Source organism: Aspergillus saccharolyticus, assembly GCF_003184585.1.
Source record: "Aspergillus saccharolyticus JOP 1030-1 unplaced genomic scaffold BP01scaffold_8, whole genome shotgun sequence".
NCBI lineage: Eukaryota > Fungi > Ascomycota > Eurotiomycetes > Eurotiales > Aspergillaceae > Aspergillus > Aspergillus saccharolyticus.
The window spans coordinates 499,866-512,953 of NW_020290618.1; the positions used below are offsets into that span (position 1 = coordinate 499,866).

Consider the following 13,088-nt stretch of genomic DNA (forward strand, 5'->3'; position numbering starts at 1 on the left):
AGAAATGCTCAGGACTATAAAATATGAGTACTAATCGCAAAAATATATCTTGATTCACTTCTGGAAATAAACTTTCATGAAGAAACCAGAGTGTCCGGAAGGTGACAGGGTACCTTTATAATACTACCGTACGGCTAATTTCCGATGATCTTGTGAAACTCAATATCGGAGCGTAATAAGGTTCGTGAAGATATACATATAAGATTGATCCGGTCTGCCAACCAGCATAGGTATATATGAGCAGCCAGGAATCGCATCAGGACATTCTACATACTAAGTAATACATTATTGACAGGATTCGATCTGATACAGAATGGTTCTCTTACACCTTCTTGCACTACTCGCCCTCACAGCTTGAGTGCTGTGCGGAGCATCCTTCAACCTGACAGCAAGTAATCCCTAAATCCTGAAAGTATGGCGTGCAGATCCATTCATCTTGGCCCAGTGGTCATGCGGTGGATCATCCTCAATGCCCTTGGAGAACAAGGATTACAAGATGATCATAGACAGGGTTGAGGGGTTCCGCCTGTTGAGTTTGCCCTTAGAATTGGAAGCCAGGACCCAAATCGAGCGCTTATATATCAAAGCCTCGTCTCTCGAAAGTCAAGATAACATAGATCAACAACACTCTGCATATAAAACTACAGTACGGAGTAAAAAAGTCTGATGGTGCATAATTACAGCTTTAATCCTTGTCTCAATGATACTAGACATGACACTAAGAATAGTAGTCTTCAGAGCCTCATTTTGAGTTTGACAGGGTTTCAGAATCTTCATCGCCACCAGACGAGCCCTGATTTTGTGGCAAGCATATTGCAACTGCAGAAACAGGATCTTCTTCAGTACCGGGCATATAGTTAGTACAAACTCCGCATGCCACTGTCAAACCATCCCTCTGATGAGTTCGTTCAGAGTGTATTAGTAGGTAACACAAGCCAAGGACTACAATTTGGCTCCCCTCTTCCCATGCCCCTCCCTCACCAACCCCGAGCACTCAATCTCCACATCCGTCCCCATCGGCAACGACTTCACTGCCACACATGTGCGAGCCTACACCCTGTTTGTCAGCTTGCACTATAGTTAACCACACTTCCCCATATCCCCCTTCCCTCGGCTTTCAATCTCATTCTCATTCCATGCCATTCATTCCAACACCACCATCGCTTAATAATCACCACCAGCTACAAGAAGCGAAGAGGGAAGAACTAACCGGCATAACCCCTTCGCACGCAGCCCCAAAAACCGCCTTATAAACCTCATTCACCGCCGCAAAATCGTTCATGTCTGTGAGGAAGATGTTGACCTTGACCACGTCGGCGAGGCTGGAGCCTGCGGCCGAGAGGACGGATTGTAGGTTGGTGAGGATTTGTTTCTGCGGGTGATTTTAGTACATGGGGGCTTTGAGGAAGGAGACGGCTATTGGGCTTGGTGGGTTGGTTGGTCAAGAGATAGAGGTAAAGTATGGTAGGGTTGTAGAAATCGATTCTTGACTAGATTGGTAAGGCATGGATCTCCAAGCTCTCACAGCCAGGATCAAGAGGGCGGTGCTAGGAGCTGAGTACTTGACGCTGACGTACCGTCCTCGCCTGGATTGGGCCCTTGATCAACTCTCCTGTCGCGGGATTAACGCCAACTTGGCCGGAGCAGTAGACGATCTTGTCGTTGGCGAGGATGGCTTGGGAGAGGAAGGGGGGCGGCGCGGGCGCGTGCGGGGTGTGGATTGCTTTGCGCGTCGGGTGCCACATTTCCGTTCTTTTCCGTTCAAGTTGCGGTGAATATATACCAAGTAGAGAGGTAAAGAAGGAGATATAATTGAGAAGTTGGATAGAGTTGCTGCTTGCTGGGTGATTAGAATTGAAAAGGGGTTGGGAAGATAGCTTATATCATGTACTGTGGTGAGGAGTAACTAACGTAGTCACCTTTGATCAGCGATTAGATAAGAGGGAGCTTATCGGGAACCAGCAGTGGGGGAGCAGCTGCATGGGCTGGTGAGGGTATTGTGGGTGACTTCCTAGGCTACTTTGCTGGGTCATTCATTCTCTAATTCTTTGAAATGCACCTGGGAGAAGTGAATGAGGGTGCTAGTCAGGGCTCAATTGAAAAATGACTTAGGTGGTTATCGCAGGGCTGGCCATGGTTAGTATGATCAAGTTATCCGCAAACCATTCTAGATAGCTATAGTTATAGTACGCAGATACATCAAGTGGAAAATCAACGCCATAGACCACCATTCAACATTTCTACCAACCATTGAAAAACTTCTTAGCTAGTCATACATTGCATCTATATCTAGGAAGACAATATACAAGGCTTGGTGCTTTTCGTTATATCAGCACCTACACAACTGCAGAGTCATCTACAGCACTACGATAACAAACTAGACACTCCGCAGAAAGGACAGCAAATAAGCAGCTAGATACAAACAATAAAGCAGTCCTTCAAGGAGTAATCACAGCACGTTAAAGGAAAAAGAGTAAAGCTCTGTCACAGCCTGCCTTCGTAACTATTCACCAGTGCACCAAGAACAGTGCACCGAGAACCACCACAGCGCACACAACACCAAAACATCACCATACCGCGAGGGAATCGCCGCGGCGATTCCCATGTCCCACAGGATTTTCTTTCACCTGGCTGTGCAAGAATGTGTTCTTCTTCCTTCTTCTTCTTCTTCTTCTTCATCATCATCATCATCATCTTCTTCTTCTTCTTCTTCTTCTCTCTCCTTTTTATTTCCTCTCCTGTCTATCTTTCACACTGCAGATGGCACAGAGCGCAACTTCTCCCATCCATCCTTTGTCAACTGCATCAGTGAACAACATGGCACAGGCGTTCAGCACTACTTCAAACCCAAGCTTCGGACTCGTCGATCATGAGGAGGCTCTTCCAAGCTACTACCTCATCGAGTACCGCGGTGTGGCGTTCCGAGTGCAGATGGACCATAACGACGATGAGCTCATCCCTAGGCGCTTTCTTGCAGAAGCCGAGCTGTCCGGTAAGTCTTTTCTTCCCCTGAACGAAGCATAACGAGTCAGAGAGGCCGCGTCATAGTTGACTGACAAGAAACAACCCAGAGGACTTTACATCACCTCCATGGATTCACCGTGCTCTGCAGACCATGGAGCAGGGTAGTCTTATCAGGATGGCGGAATGGAACAGACTGGACACCAAGTACAAAGAAGTGTTTGAGAACTTGGTCCGGATCCCTCTTCTCAGAGATGGCCTGTTTGACGGTGGTCATGAAGTTACAGGGCAGCCCACAGATGATCAGCCGCTGCTTGCGAGAGAATCCCGGCGTTTTCGCCGTATCGTCAAACGTCAGCAGCGTGCCATCGTGACGTTCATGCAGGATATTCTGAAAGATGCTCCAATGACTCATACATCCCCCGATGGGCAATCCGAGGTGTATTTGAAGTGCGTATTAACCCGATTTCCGCGTGCTCATGACTTTTCCAATCACTGACTGTGATATAGCCCTAAATACCTGCAGAAACGGATCCGTTACTGGATGGGCCGAATCCAGCACCGAGAGAGGCTCCTGATTGGACCTGAAACCAATGCTTTCTTGACCGTGGATAGCCGTCCGGGCGATCGAGTCTGGAGCCGACACTTGGTTCCTATCACAGTGGTACGCATTGTTGTCATCTTCTCGCCTTGAACGTCGAACCTACTACTCTCACCCCTGCCCGCCTGCCGGATCGCCGGCATGCTCGACTCACATCCAATCTGACTCCAGACTTCAACAGACCACCAATCCCAACGTCACCGTTCGCACTCATCTTACCCGAGCTGTCAAGACCCTTATTGGTCAGTACTGCTACCAGCTGAGGGATGTGAGCAACAACATCCAGTCACTCCCAGACCAAGAAGCGTACCTGATTCACATTCACGGCTCTCATCTCCACATCCTGCGTCTAATCGCCCCGGGCTTCAAAACCTCTCGTATTCGCTCCAACGTGCACAAGCAGTTCGTTTACGATGACACGTACACCTCTCTGAACCCCCACCAGGCCGATCAGCTGGCTCTCAGAATCCTCGCGAATTCGGACGGCGATCCCGACGCGCTCCGCAAAGGCCTCAAAGATAGGAGCGTCCGCAAAGTCCTGGAGCAGGTCGAGTGGTTTCGTTTGTACTGCGGCGACGCCACTGTGGGCACTGTGGAAGAAATAGTCAACTGCGACCCCACAGTTTTCCAGGTGCTGGTCAGTCGTGAGTATGATCTGTGGGATGAAGAAGGCTTTCGGAAGGCCGTACGCAATGTCCGGGCGCTCTACAAGTATCTGATGAGTGGGACGGCTCGGATCGGTTCGCTGCAGAAGATGTTTTGGGACTGGCCGAAGGCGGCAGCCGATGATGATGACGACTATGACGAGATGGATTTTGCTTGGTTCTGGGACTCAGACCGGTTTGCAAGTGGTTCCGAGGAGAACACCGATGACGAGGAAAGTGATTACGAGAATCTCGAGAAGTATGAGGCAGAGCTTGAAGGCGAGGCGGGAGTTGATGAAACTGTGTATGGAAGTGAAGATAACAATGAGGAGCTGGCGGAAGATCTGGACGATGCACGAGACGCAATCCTTGAGTAAGGGCGACATTAAATGTCGGATGCTTTGTTGATGCCAGCATGGCAGACTTGCTTATGCCGCGGTTCGCCTGTCTGCATGGTCTGATGAAATGCTGGTCGGTCAACAACAGCTGGGTATGCGTCCTGATATTAGGTACATCACCAAGACTTGGCTTCAGTCAGTTGGCGATAATAAAGAGCTATCTTGATAGCGGGGTAAATCGGGCTTGACGAGGGTTTGAAGCAGAAACAATTTGTATTCTACATTGAGGAGTGATTAGCTCAATTTGAAATCACATATGCTCACCCCGACTGGTTCCAGAATCAAGTAGATGAATCAAGTAGACACGGACTGGGGATTAATTGAGATGGCGCCGTTCGGACTCAAATGCAGTAAAACCATCAATTCCACGCCCGTCCTCTCCACCGGTCCGGAAATATGAAGTGACAACGCCTATTGCGTAGCACGTTCCGGCGGTAGCCACGCCTCCCAGAAGCATTTTCCGGACGATTCTGGAGGATTTGTTTCGTTGCGAAGCGCTCGCATGGGTGTTACCCGTGGGATTCTTCGATTGTCCAGGTTCAAAATCATGATCCTCATCCTGGTACAGCACATTAGGCGATGAGGAGGGTAACTGCGTGACATCTCCGACATCGGTTTTACTTTTCTTACCAACAAACCCAACCGGATCTCGTGCTTTTCGAAAAACGAGTACATCACCGCCTCCTGAGACGATTTCAAACCCATCATTGTTCAACTTCTCAAAATACGGTAGGAACTTTGCGGGATTGTTCAGGCGATTGAGAACTTCGGTGGGATGGGCTGTCTCATCTGGTACATGGTAAGATGAGCTTGTTTCCGCTTCGGATATACTGAGACTAATAGGATCGAAAGCCAGCACACGATACAATTCGGCAGTAGTCCCCTGGTGGGGAATGTTTTGCGGAAAAGACGAGGGCGAGCTGGGGGGCTTCGCCGTCTCTTGCACTTCTTCTGAGGCACTTGGAAGGGAGACATCCGCGTCTTCAGAGCTGACCTTAGGACTATCTGAGCCTAAGTTATCTGAAGTTACTGAGAAAACCTCGACCGGCGCCTCTGGACGATGATCTTTGCTGAGTATTATGGTCTCATGATTTTGGTCAGCACAACTAGTTTCGGTGTTTACGATGCCTTTCGAATCATTGGATTCTTCGGATATTCGAGCGTTGAGATCGGCATCAATCTTCAGATACGAGGCACGGATTTTGCTTGCACTCAAGGACTCCAGGTCGTCCTCCTGTTCCCGACGTGCAGCGTGAAGTTCTGTTGGATCGTCTTTAGACTGGTTCACTTCGATGTTCGAAACTTCCAGCCTGTCAGTGACGCCTATATTACCCGCCTCCAGAGCAGAATCGCGATGCTCTGAGTATGACTGTTGTTGTGGGACCTCTTGATGCGCGTCGTGTCTCAGAAATGACTTGGATGACTTGTCTACTGGAGACTCAGATATGCCCTCAAGTTGAGGCGACTCTGATGCAGCCCTTTCTATTGGGCCACTAGCTGATTCCAATGAGTTAGGAGAGGCTTCACCGGGAGGTTCGCTGTGGTCGGAACCATCAGTTTGCGCAATCCCTGCATCTGCCATAGGTGGGATTTGTTGTAGTTTATCATCCGGCACTTTCAGCCATGGCTCAAGGTCCGTCATTAATTTCTCATCCAATTTCTCCAGCGGAAGAGATCCCTGAACCTCAGACTCCGCCGCTTGCCGATGTACTGGTGACAGATAACCAGTCGTCTCAGAGATAGAGGTGATGCTTGCCGCAGGGACAGCTGGCTCAATCCCGCCTTGCAGTCTCTGAGACCCATCAGACTTCTCGACTTTTCTAGCGACCATACGACCACTCACAGGGTCAAATTCGTATCTTGTTACATTCTTGTTCGCGGTAGTGACCACTGGGATACTAGTATTGTCCGCCTTCGTTCGCCGAGATTTCTTAGTCGTATTCAAAAGATCCTCACGGGTTGCTGTGGCATTTTCGGAACGCAGAGGCTTATCAGCCGTGCCCGGAGAATCATGACCACGACCAAAGAACGAACGACATATTGAGGTAAAAGTGTCGTCGAGTCTTTCTAAAGTCTTTAGCGGCTCAAGTCTCCTGCCAAATAGAGCCGCATAAGGATCCTTTTCGATCTCCCGCTTCACGCGATCGATCATACGACGAGTACGATTCCCCTCGGTGTCCCAAAAGTCTGCAATCGGGTCGGGGTGTCTGTGTAGGTGCTTTTTCTTATGGCAAGGCTGATCTGATTCAACAGGATGATACCACCACGGTTGATGATATTCAAATATTGTATCCAGTCGGCGAAATCGATGGGGAGGTTTGCCTCTCATTCGAGGTCCGCCTAGCCGCTGATGCTCGTGGATGTACTTCTTGTAGAAGCTCGAATTACTATGGTTATTTTGGGAGCAGCCCCATATCTGACGGGACTGGGAGGAGGATTTTGCGAGTCGAGAGGGAAGGACCAGTAGAGCCAGAGGGTAAGTGCCAGTCAAGGGTCTTGACCTCCTGGCTACGCTGATATGCAATGAAACCGTTCGATAACCCATTATAGCTCTTTCTGACTCAGTACTCCTGAGATAGCTGATAGCTTTGCTTGCCAGGAGCGGAGCTTAGGCAGGGGTAGGTGAGTGACGGCGACCTCAGACCGTATGAAGACAGCAACGAGGTTATTCCCGGTTACATCGAAGGGTGTAGCAACAAGCAAGGCGAAAACCTTGCTGTAAACAGTAAACTCACCAGATAGGCCCAAGTATATTGATGAATCGAATCTCACAACCGTCGAATAATCGAGGTATTGTAAGGTCAAAATTGAGCGTGTCCCTAGATGCAAGTAGGCACGCAGTTGCAGGCGCCGATAAGACAATACTTGGTCGGGTGGAGAGAACTCCGATAAGGCCAATTCGCCAATGCGGGGTCAGAAGTACGGCAGCCTATAGCCGCCATTATGACACCCGCTTTGTTCATCGCCCTTCTTATATCGATTAAGTTAATTCTACTTCTCAACAAACAAAATAGTTCCTGCTATAAAGGAAGACCTCTGCAGAAAGACCTCTGCAGGAAGGTCTTTGGTATAGGAAGAACTTGAGTACTATTGTAGAAAGATCTTCTATACAGAGCTAGTCGATCAAAAGTCTTCTATCTAGAACTAGTAAAAATATTTCAATAGTTATACTCTGTACTCTGTAGAATGTGTAAGTCATTTAGATTAGAGACTGATTCTACCAGCAGAATCACGGGAATTTGATAAGTGAAAATCGCTTCTTGTGGATTTCCATATTGGGCGGCTATAGTTAAGCTGACGTACAGGAGTCTGAGTCAGTCATTGTGGCATCTCCAGCGAACTAGTATCATCTGTTATCTTTGTGCTCTATAAAATCACATAAAATGTTGAATCGTCTATACTTATGCTGTTGAGGTATATCTATAGACCTCGTCTAGAGTTATCCTTGACAAACCCAGATCCCCGGTATCAGACAAATAATTAGCCCAGAAGCGCAAGCCTTCAATGCCCTCCTCCCTGCAGAGAACTCCCTTGTCCTCGGCCATTTCTAGCTCCTCCGCTGCAATTCCCACACTCCATCCAAACCGTTGAGCTGTCTCTTGGGCGGTGATTGCACGCCCAAATATACGCCAGTCCCAAGCAACTGTTTCAGTAGGTGGCACTTCTCGGAGCTCAACCATCCACGCCTGTATCTTTCGTAGCGTTTCCTCATCACTCCAATCCCACCTTTGAACAACAAGCAAGCCACTTTTGAATTGGCGTAAGCGTACCGGCAATTTGAGTGTTTCCCACAACTCTGCCGCTTTTTGAAAGTCAGAGGGGCTGACGAGCTCAACGCCGTTTCGAGACCGGTTGAATATTGCCCAGAGATCGATAAGACTCATGATGCCACCCTCTTTATTGAGCAAGCCCTTGCGATCGTCCGTCAGATATTCAGCCAGATTTCGTGAAAGCTCTGAGATGTATAAGCTTCCAGCGCCACTACCAAGCATATCCTTAGTTGTCACCATCCCCATAGTTTCCGCAGATTCTAGTAGAACTGCATTTGCTTCTCCAGAGAGATCACCAGTGGTCATGCCCGAGTCTCGCATAGACGCAGCAAGCGCCATGACCTGCTTGGCAGATGCCATAAGCGCCTCTAGGTCTTCAAACGCATTCCCAATGACCAGTTCGTTATTTTTGCGAGCCTGAAGACCTCGCTGTTCGAGTCCCGCAATGCCTACTCCGGGAGATCGGGCAGGTGACGGTACGTTGCCTTCAGAGAGTGCAGTCACTGTCAAACCTGGAGATGAGAACGAGTTTGACTGCGACGGCTGCTGAGGCACCGGTGGAGCATCGTAAAGCAACCACTTCCTCTGAATCAAGGCACCCTTCAATCTTTCAAGAAATATTTGTACGCCCCCAGCTCTAAAAGATAACTTCATACAGTCAGTGATCTCAGTGCTCTTGATGCTATTATGGCCGAACACAGGTGCTGGTGATTCTGCCCGATGTGAATCGATCTGTGTAGTTTTCCAAGCGCCCGGTGCCACCAGTGAAGCACCACATATTTCACACTCTGTGAGTGAGGGATGATTCACAAATGTGCAACGTGGACATGATACCTGAGCGTTGTCTGAAAATGGCAAGCTCACGGAACCGTTAATCGGGACTGAGCCTCCAAGCCCAGACGCGGTTGAATTCGTTTTGGATGAAGGAACATCTCGGCTAGCTGTGGCAGTAATAACAGCTTTTAGAATGGTGGCCAAAGGTGGCTTGATACCACAGGCCAAACAAGGTGGAATTGGCGTGGACGCTGTTGCTGTCGAAGGATCGAAATTGGAAGGCACGGGATTCGAGAACGAGCAGATAGGACAAACCCAAGTCGCATTGACCACTTTGGGGGACACAGGCTGAATTTGAGGACCTGGAGCTAATAGACTCGGTGACTGCCTTCGGGATGGGCTTGCGCCAGCGCTCTTTGACTTGCTGAGGGAGCCTTTCGGCGGCTTAGGATACAATGTGATCTTGGGGGATGACTTCAGGAAACCTGCCTGGACTGAATCAGCGATTGGACGGATTCTGGCAACCCAAACAAGTCATACCTGGTACTCCGCCCTGTCAACTTCCTTCAAATCGATACCGACGGAGTACTTCCGTGGCTCTTCGACCGCGACATAGCACACCCGGTGCGAGGTCAGGTATGCATGTCCATTTTGGTAGTTGGGAATTTTATATTTCCTGTCATGGTCGAAACATTAACACCCAACAAAAATTTAGACACTACAGCCTTAAGTCCCATGCATGCATCCTCGCTTGTCAGAGGAATCACCGGCGACTCACCCTTCGTACAACCCCACCGCATCCTGGACAAACAATAAGGTTTCATCGGGCAATAGTGCAGGTCGGAGTGCGGTAGTTAGATCCAAAGGCTTGAAGAACATCTAGTAGAGCCAAACAGCATCTCTTCACCTGTCAATCGTGAAGAGGGCAATGTTCCTGTTGCAAATGATAGATTCTTCGTGGCCGAGGGGGGGTTGGGGAGGAAGACGATGGTCGTCCCTCCTCGTTATCAGTTTAGATCATGGAGACTGCTAACGTAATCTCTGGAGAGAGGGAAACTAAGTACGGTAAGCGACATAGTCCACTGGCGCCTAGAGAAATTCTCCGCCACCGGATGAAGTGGAAACTGAGCGGTAAGCAGCCTTGACTTGTCCTCCTCCGAGTCCCTCCTACTCTCAACAATCCCCTTCTTCCCCTCACTTTTGAGAAAGACCCTTTTCCTCCATTCCCCTCTGTCATTCTCAGGACTTCGTTCTTCTTGTGGATTTGTTGCGACATCTATACATCTTCCTCCTGATTCTTTTCACTCTGCTTTGTCTGTGTAGGAACGATGTGTTGACCTGTCCCTCTTAATCTCCGAATCGAATCGATTTCATTCACTTCACCGTGGACCCGTAGCTCATACTTCTTTTTCTTGCCTTTCACCCTTCGCTCTCTTCCCATCCCTTACTCTACTCTCGTCTAGATCTGTGTCAAAATGAGTTCTGGCATTCCACCCTGGCGTGCTACAGCGGCAGCTCCTTCCGCCGCAACGTCTCTGTACTCCGGCCATGGTATGTTTCTCCGAACGTACTTTCTGACCCCGACGATTCTAACTAGAGGACATAGCAACCCCTGCCTATACCCCTGTCCAAGCGCGCCGTAGTATCATCACTGCAAAGACAGCAAATTCAACCCCAGCACCGGCCTCGTCGCAGCAGACAGCCGCAGAAAGTGCCCCCCGCAAACAACGAGTAGAGTGGCCAGAGCCGGTTCGACTGTACGTACAACGCAGTTTTGCGCCCGAGAATCGGCTTGCGGGAGTCGAGCGAAGCGAGATGGAGAGCAAACTCAGAGCCGTCATCACCGAAGCAGCTGAGAATAATATGCTCGACAAGATCGATTGGAGCAAGTTGCCCCTGCCTCAAGTCATGGTACAAAATGATCGAAATAAGATATTGGCTAGTCCTAGCGTATCGACCTGGGGAACCTTTGGCACGCTCTCGCCTAAGAAGGCTCATAACAACGGGATGGAAGAATTGTCGAAGAAAAGGAAATCGGTTGAGTCCCAAGGGGATGCGAACAACTGTCCCCCGTGGCGGAAAACTAACACTCAGAATGCTTTTGAAGATCGAATCACCTATGCATCAACAGATAAGCGTCAAAGAATAGACCTGAAAAATACTAGTAAGTTTAAAGCTAATCTGGAATTGCGGAGGAAACGATTCGAAGAGCCTCAGGCCTCTACTGGGTCCTCCGCTTCCTCTCGCGGTGCTTCGCCGGCCCCTGCAGCAAATGCCGGCCCTGTCGTCGGAACCTGCCAGGATTTGGAAAAGAACTACTTCCGCCTGACTGCCGCACCGAAGCCTGAGACTGTGCGGCCCTTGCATATTTTGCATAAAACCTTGGATGTGCTGAAGAAGAAGTGGAAGAAAGACAACAATTATACCTATATTTGTGACCAGTTCAAATCGTTGCGGCAAGATCTGACAGTGCAGCATATCAAGAACGAGTTTACTGTCAGCGTCTATGAGATTCATGCCCGGATCGCGTTGGAGAAAGGGGATCTTGGTGAGTATAATCAGTGCCAGACTCAGCTCCGCGCATTGTATGCACAGCAGCTGGGAGGACATCCCACGGAATTTCGGGCCTACCGTATCCTCTATTTCATTCATACCCGCAATTGGACGGCCATGAACGATGCCTTGGCCGATCTAACCTCAGCAGACAAACGAGATCCTGCTGTGAAACATGCCTTGGATGTACGCTCTGCCCTTGCTCTCGGGAACTACCACCGGTTCTTCCAGTTGTACCTTGATACCCCGAACATGGGAGCTTATCTCATGGATATGTTTGTGGATCGCGAGCGACTGTCTGCCTTGGCGGCAATTTGTAAAGCGTGAGTCTTAGCCATAACTTGTCCCCACTCCTCTACTAACCTCGTGACTAGATACAAACCGGACGTAAAAATTCGATTTATTACTGAAGAACTTGGTTTCGAGTCTGATGAGCAAAGTGCACGCTTCATTCTGGATCACTCCGCTGAGGATCTGCTCCAGGAAAAAGAGGGATCTGTGAGGCTCGTGACAGGTCCCCGGGCTGGTCAGCTTTTTGAGGCTGCCAAGGCCGATGCTCATCGGATCGTCGATATCAAGGGTCAGATCTAAGTTCATTTTTTCTTTCCAGCCACCCTGCACATGTTACATCTTACGTTTTCTTCTGGATACTCTTTGCGTACTCTCGACATCATTTTTCTTCTACCGTCATATCGTTTGGAGGCATCTCTGTGTTTTATGCATCGTACTTTGCTTGTTGCTGCAGCACTCAAAAACGTCTTTTCATCGGCATCGCAGGCGTCTGGATCTTGGCTGTTCACGGGAGTGAGGCGATATATACCCATTTCGACTCCAAAGAACTTTGGTTGAGCTGTGATATCTTTGCAGACTGGACTGGGTATGAAGCAGAACAGAATATCTAACCTTTAGTGTGATACTCTCGGTAGTACAGTCGAATACGAAGTTTCTTCCCTTCCTACTTGTTTCCGATGGTGTTTTGTAGACTCTATGGTGAGCAATAGGACTGGACATGTTTCTAGTCCAAGTCTCATTTGCTTGATGATCTTGGATGTGCATCCGTGGGATCCTCCCTCCGAACCCGGAAGTGGTCATCCGCGCGAGCTTCAACCAAGTTACACATTTACCCGATAATTCTGTACTACTATGTATCATCTCTTTGTGACGAATTGAGTCCAAGGACAAGGCTAACGTAACTAGGAGAGAGTAAGCCCATCATTCGGGATCTAGGGTCTCTCAAGCCGACTGCACAGAGGATGTACCAGTATACAAATGCACTGTACAGATTATTCTGATAAATTACCTCGAAGTTGATCATCAGCAGGGTCTAGACCGGGCTTTGCACATGACATGCTGCCATCTACCTATCCACCACCGTATAACCGCAGAG

The 13,088-nt window shown here is 49.0% G+C and overlaps 5 protein-coding genes across 5 annotated transcripts; 2 read left to right on the forward strand and 3 right to left on the reverse strand.

Moving 5' to 3' along the window:
• Window positions 1-845: 845 nt before the first annotated feature.
• BP01DRAFT_354979 (putative L-PSP endoribonuclease family protein Brt1) lies at window positions 846-1,888 on the reverse strand. Its single transcript, XM_025574579.1, has 3 exons — window positions 1,578-1,888; window positions 1,211-1,372; window positions 846-1,050 (listed from the first exon to the last, which is right to left on the reverse strand). The coding sequence occupies exons 1-3, from the start codon at window positions 1,743-1,745 to the stop codon at window positions 943-945; spliced, it is 438 nt and encodes a 145-aa protein (XP_025433187.1). The 5' UTR covers window positions 1,746-1,888; the 3' UTR covers window positions 846-942.
• Window positions 1,889-2,817: 929 nt separating this feature from the next.
• On the forward strand, window positions 2,818-4,819 carry BP01DRAFT_411287 (uncharacterized protein; the record flags this gene model as incomplete). Its single annotated transcript, XM_025578917.1, has 4 exons — window positions 2,818-2,992; window positions 3,072-3,411; window positions 3,472-3,625; window positions 3,744-4,819. The coding sequence occupies 4 exons, from the start codon at window positions 2,818-2,820 to the stop codon at window positions 4,581-4,583; spliced, it is 1,509 nt and encodes a 502-aa protein (XP_025433188.1). The 3' UTR covers window positions 4,584-4,819.
• On the reverse strand, window positions 4,772-7,434 carry BP01DRAFT_228975 (uncharacterized protein). The gene is made up of 2 exons (XM_025571193.1): window positions 7,340-7,434; window positions 4,772-7,241 (listed from the first exon to the last, which is right to left on the reverse strand). Exon 2 carries the CDS (start codon window positions 7,147-7,149, stop codon window positions 4,921-4,923), a length of 2,229 nt encoding a protein of 742 aa, XP_025433189.1. The 5' UTR covers window positions 7,150-7,241; window positions 7,340-7,434; the 3' UTR covers window positions 4,772-4,920.
• A 571-nt stretch (window positions 7,435-8,005) lies between these two features.
• Window positions 8,006-10,126, reverse strand: BP01DRAFT_414601 (ESCRT-II subunit protein VPS36; the record flags this gene model as incomplete). The annotated part of the gene is made up of 3 exons (XM_025579069.1): window positions 9,927-10,126; window positions 9,689-9,824; window positions 8,006-9,637 (listed from the first exon to the last, which is right to left on the reverse strand). Exons 1-3 carry the CDS (start codon window positions 10,025-10,027, stop codon window positions 8,006-8,008), a joined length of 1,869 nt encoding a protein of 622 aa, XP_025433190.1. The 5' UTR covers window positions 10,028-10,126.
• A 167-nt stretch (window positions 10,127-10,293) lies between these two features.
• Window positions 10,294-12,654, forward strand: BP01DRAFT_390307 (SAC3/GANP domain protein). The gene is made up of 3 exons (XM_025577993.1): window positions 10,294-10,699; window positions 10,755-12,024; window positions 12,076-12,654. Exons 1-3 carry the CDS (start codon window positions 10,624-10,626, stop codon window positions 12,290-12,292), a joined length of 1,563 nt encoding a protein of 520 aa, XP_025433191.1. The 5' UTR covers window positions 10,294-10,623; the 3' UTR covers window positions 12,293-12,654.
• The last annotated feature ends 434 nt before the right edge of the window (window positions 12,655-13,088 follow it).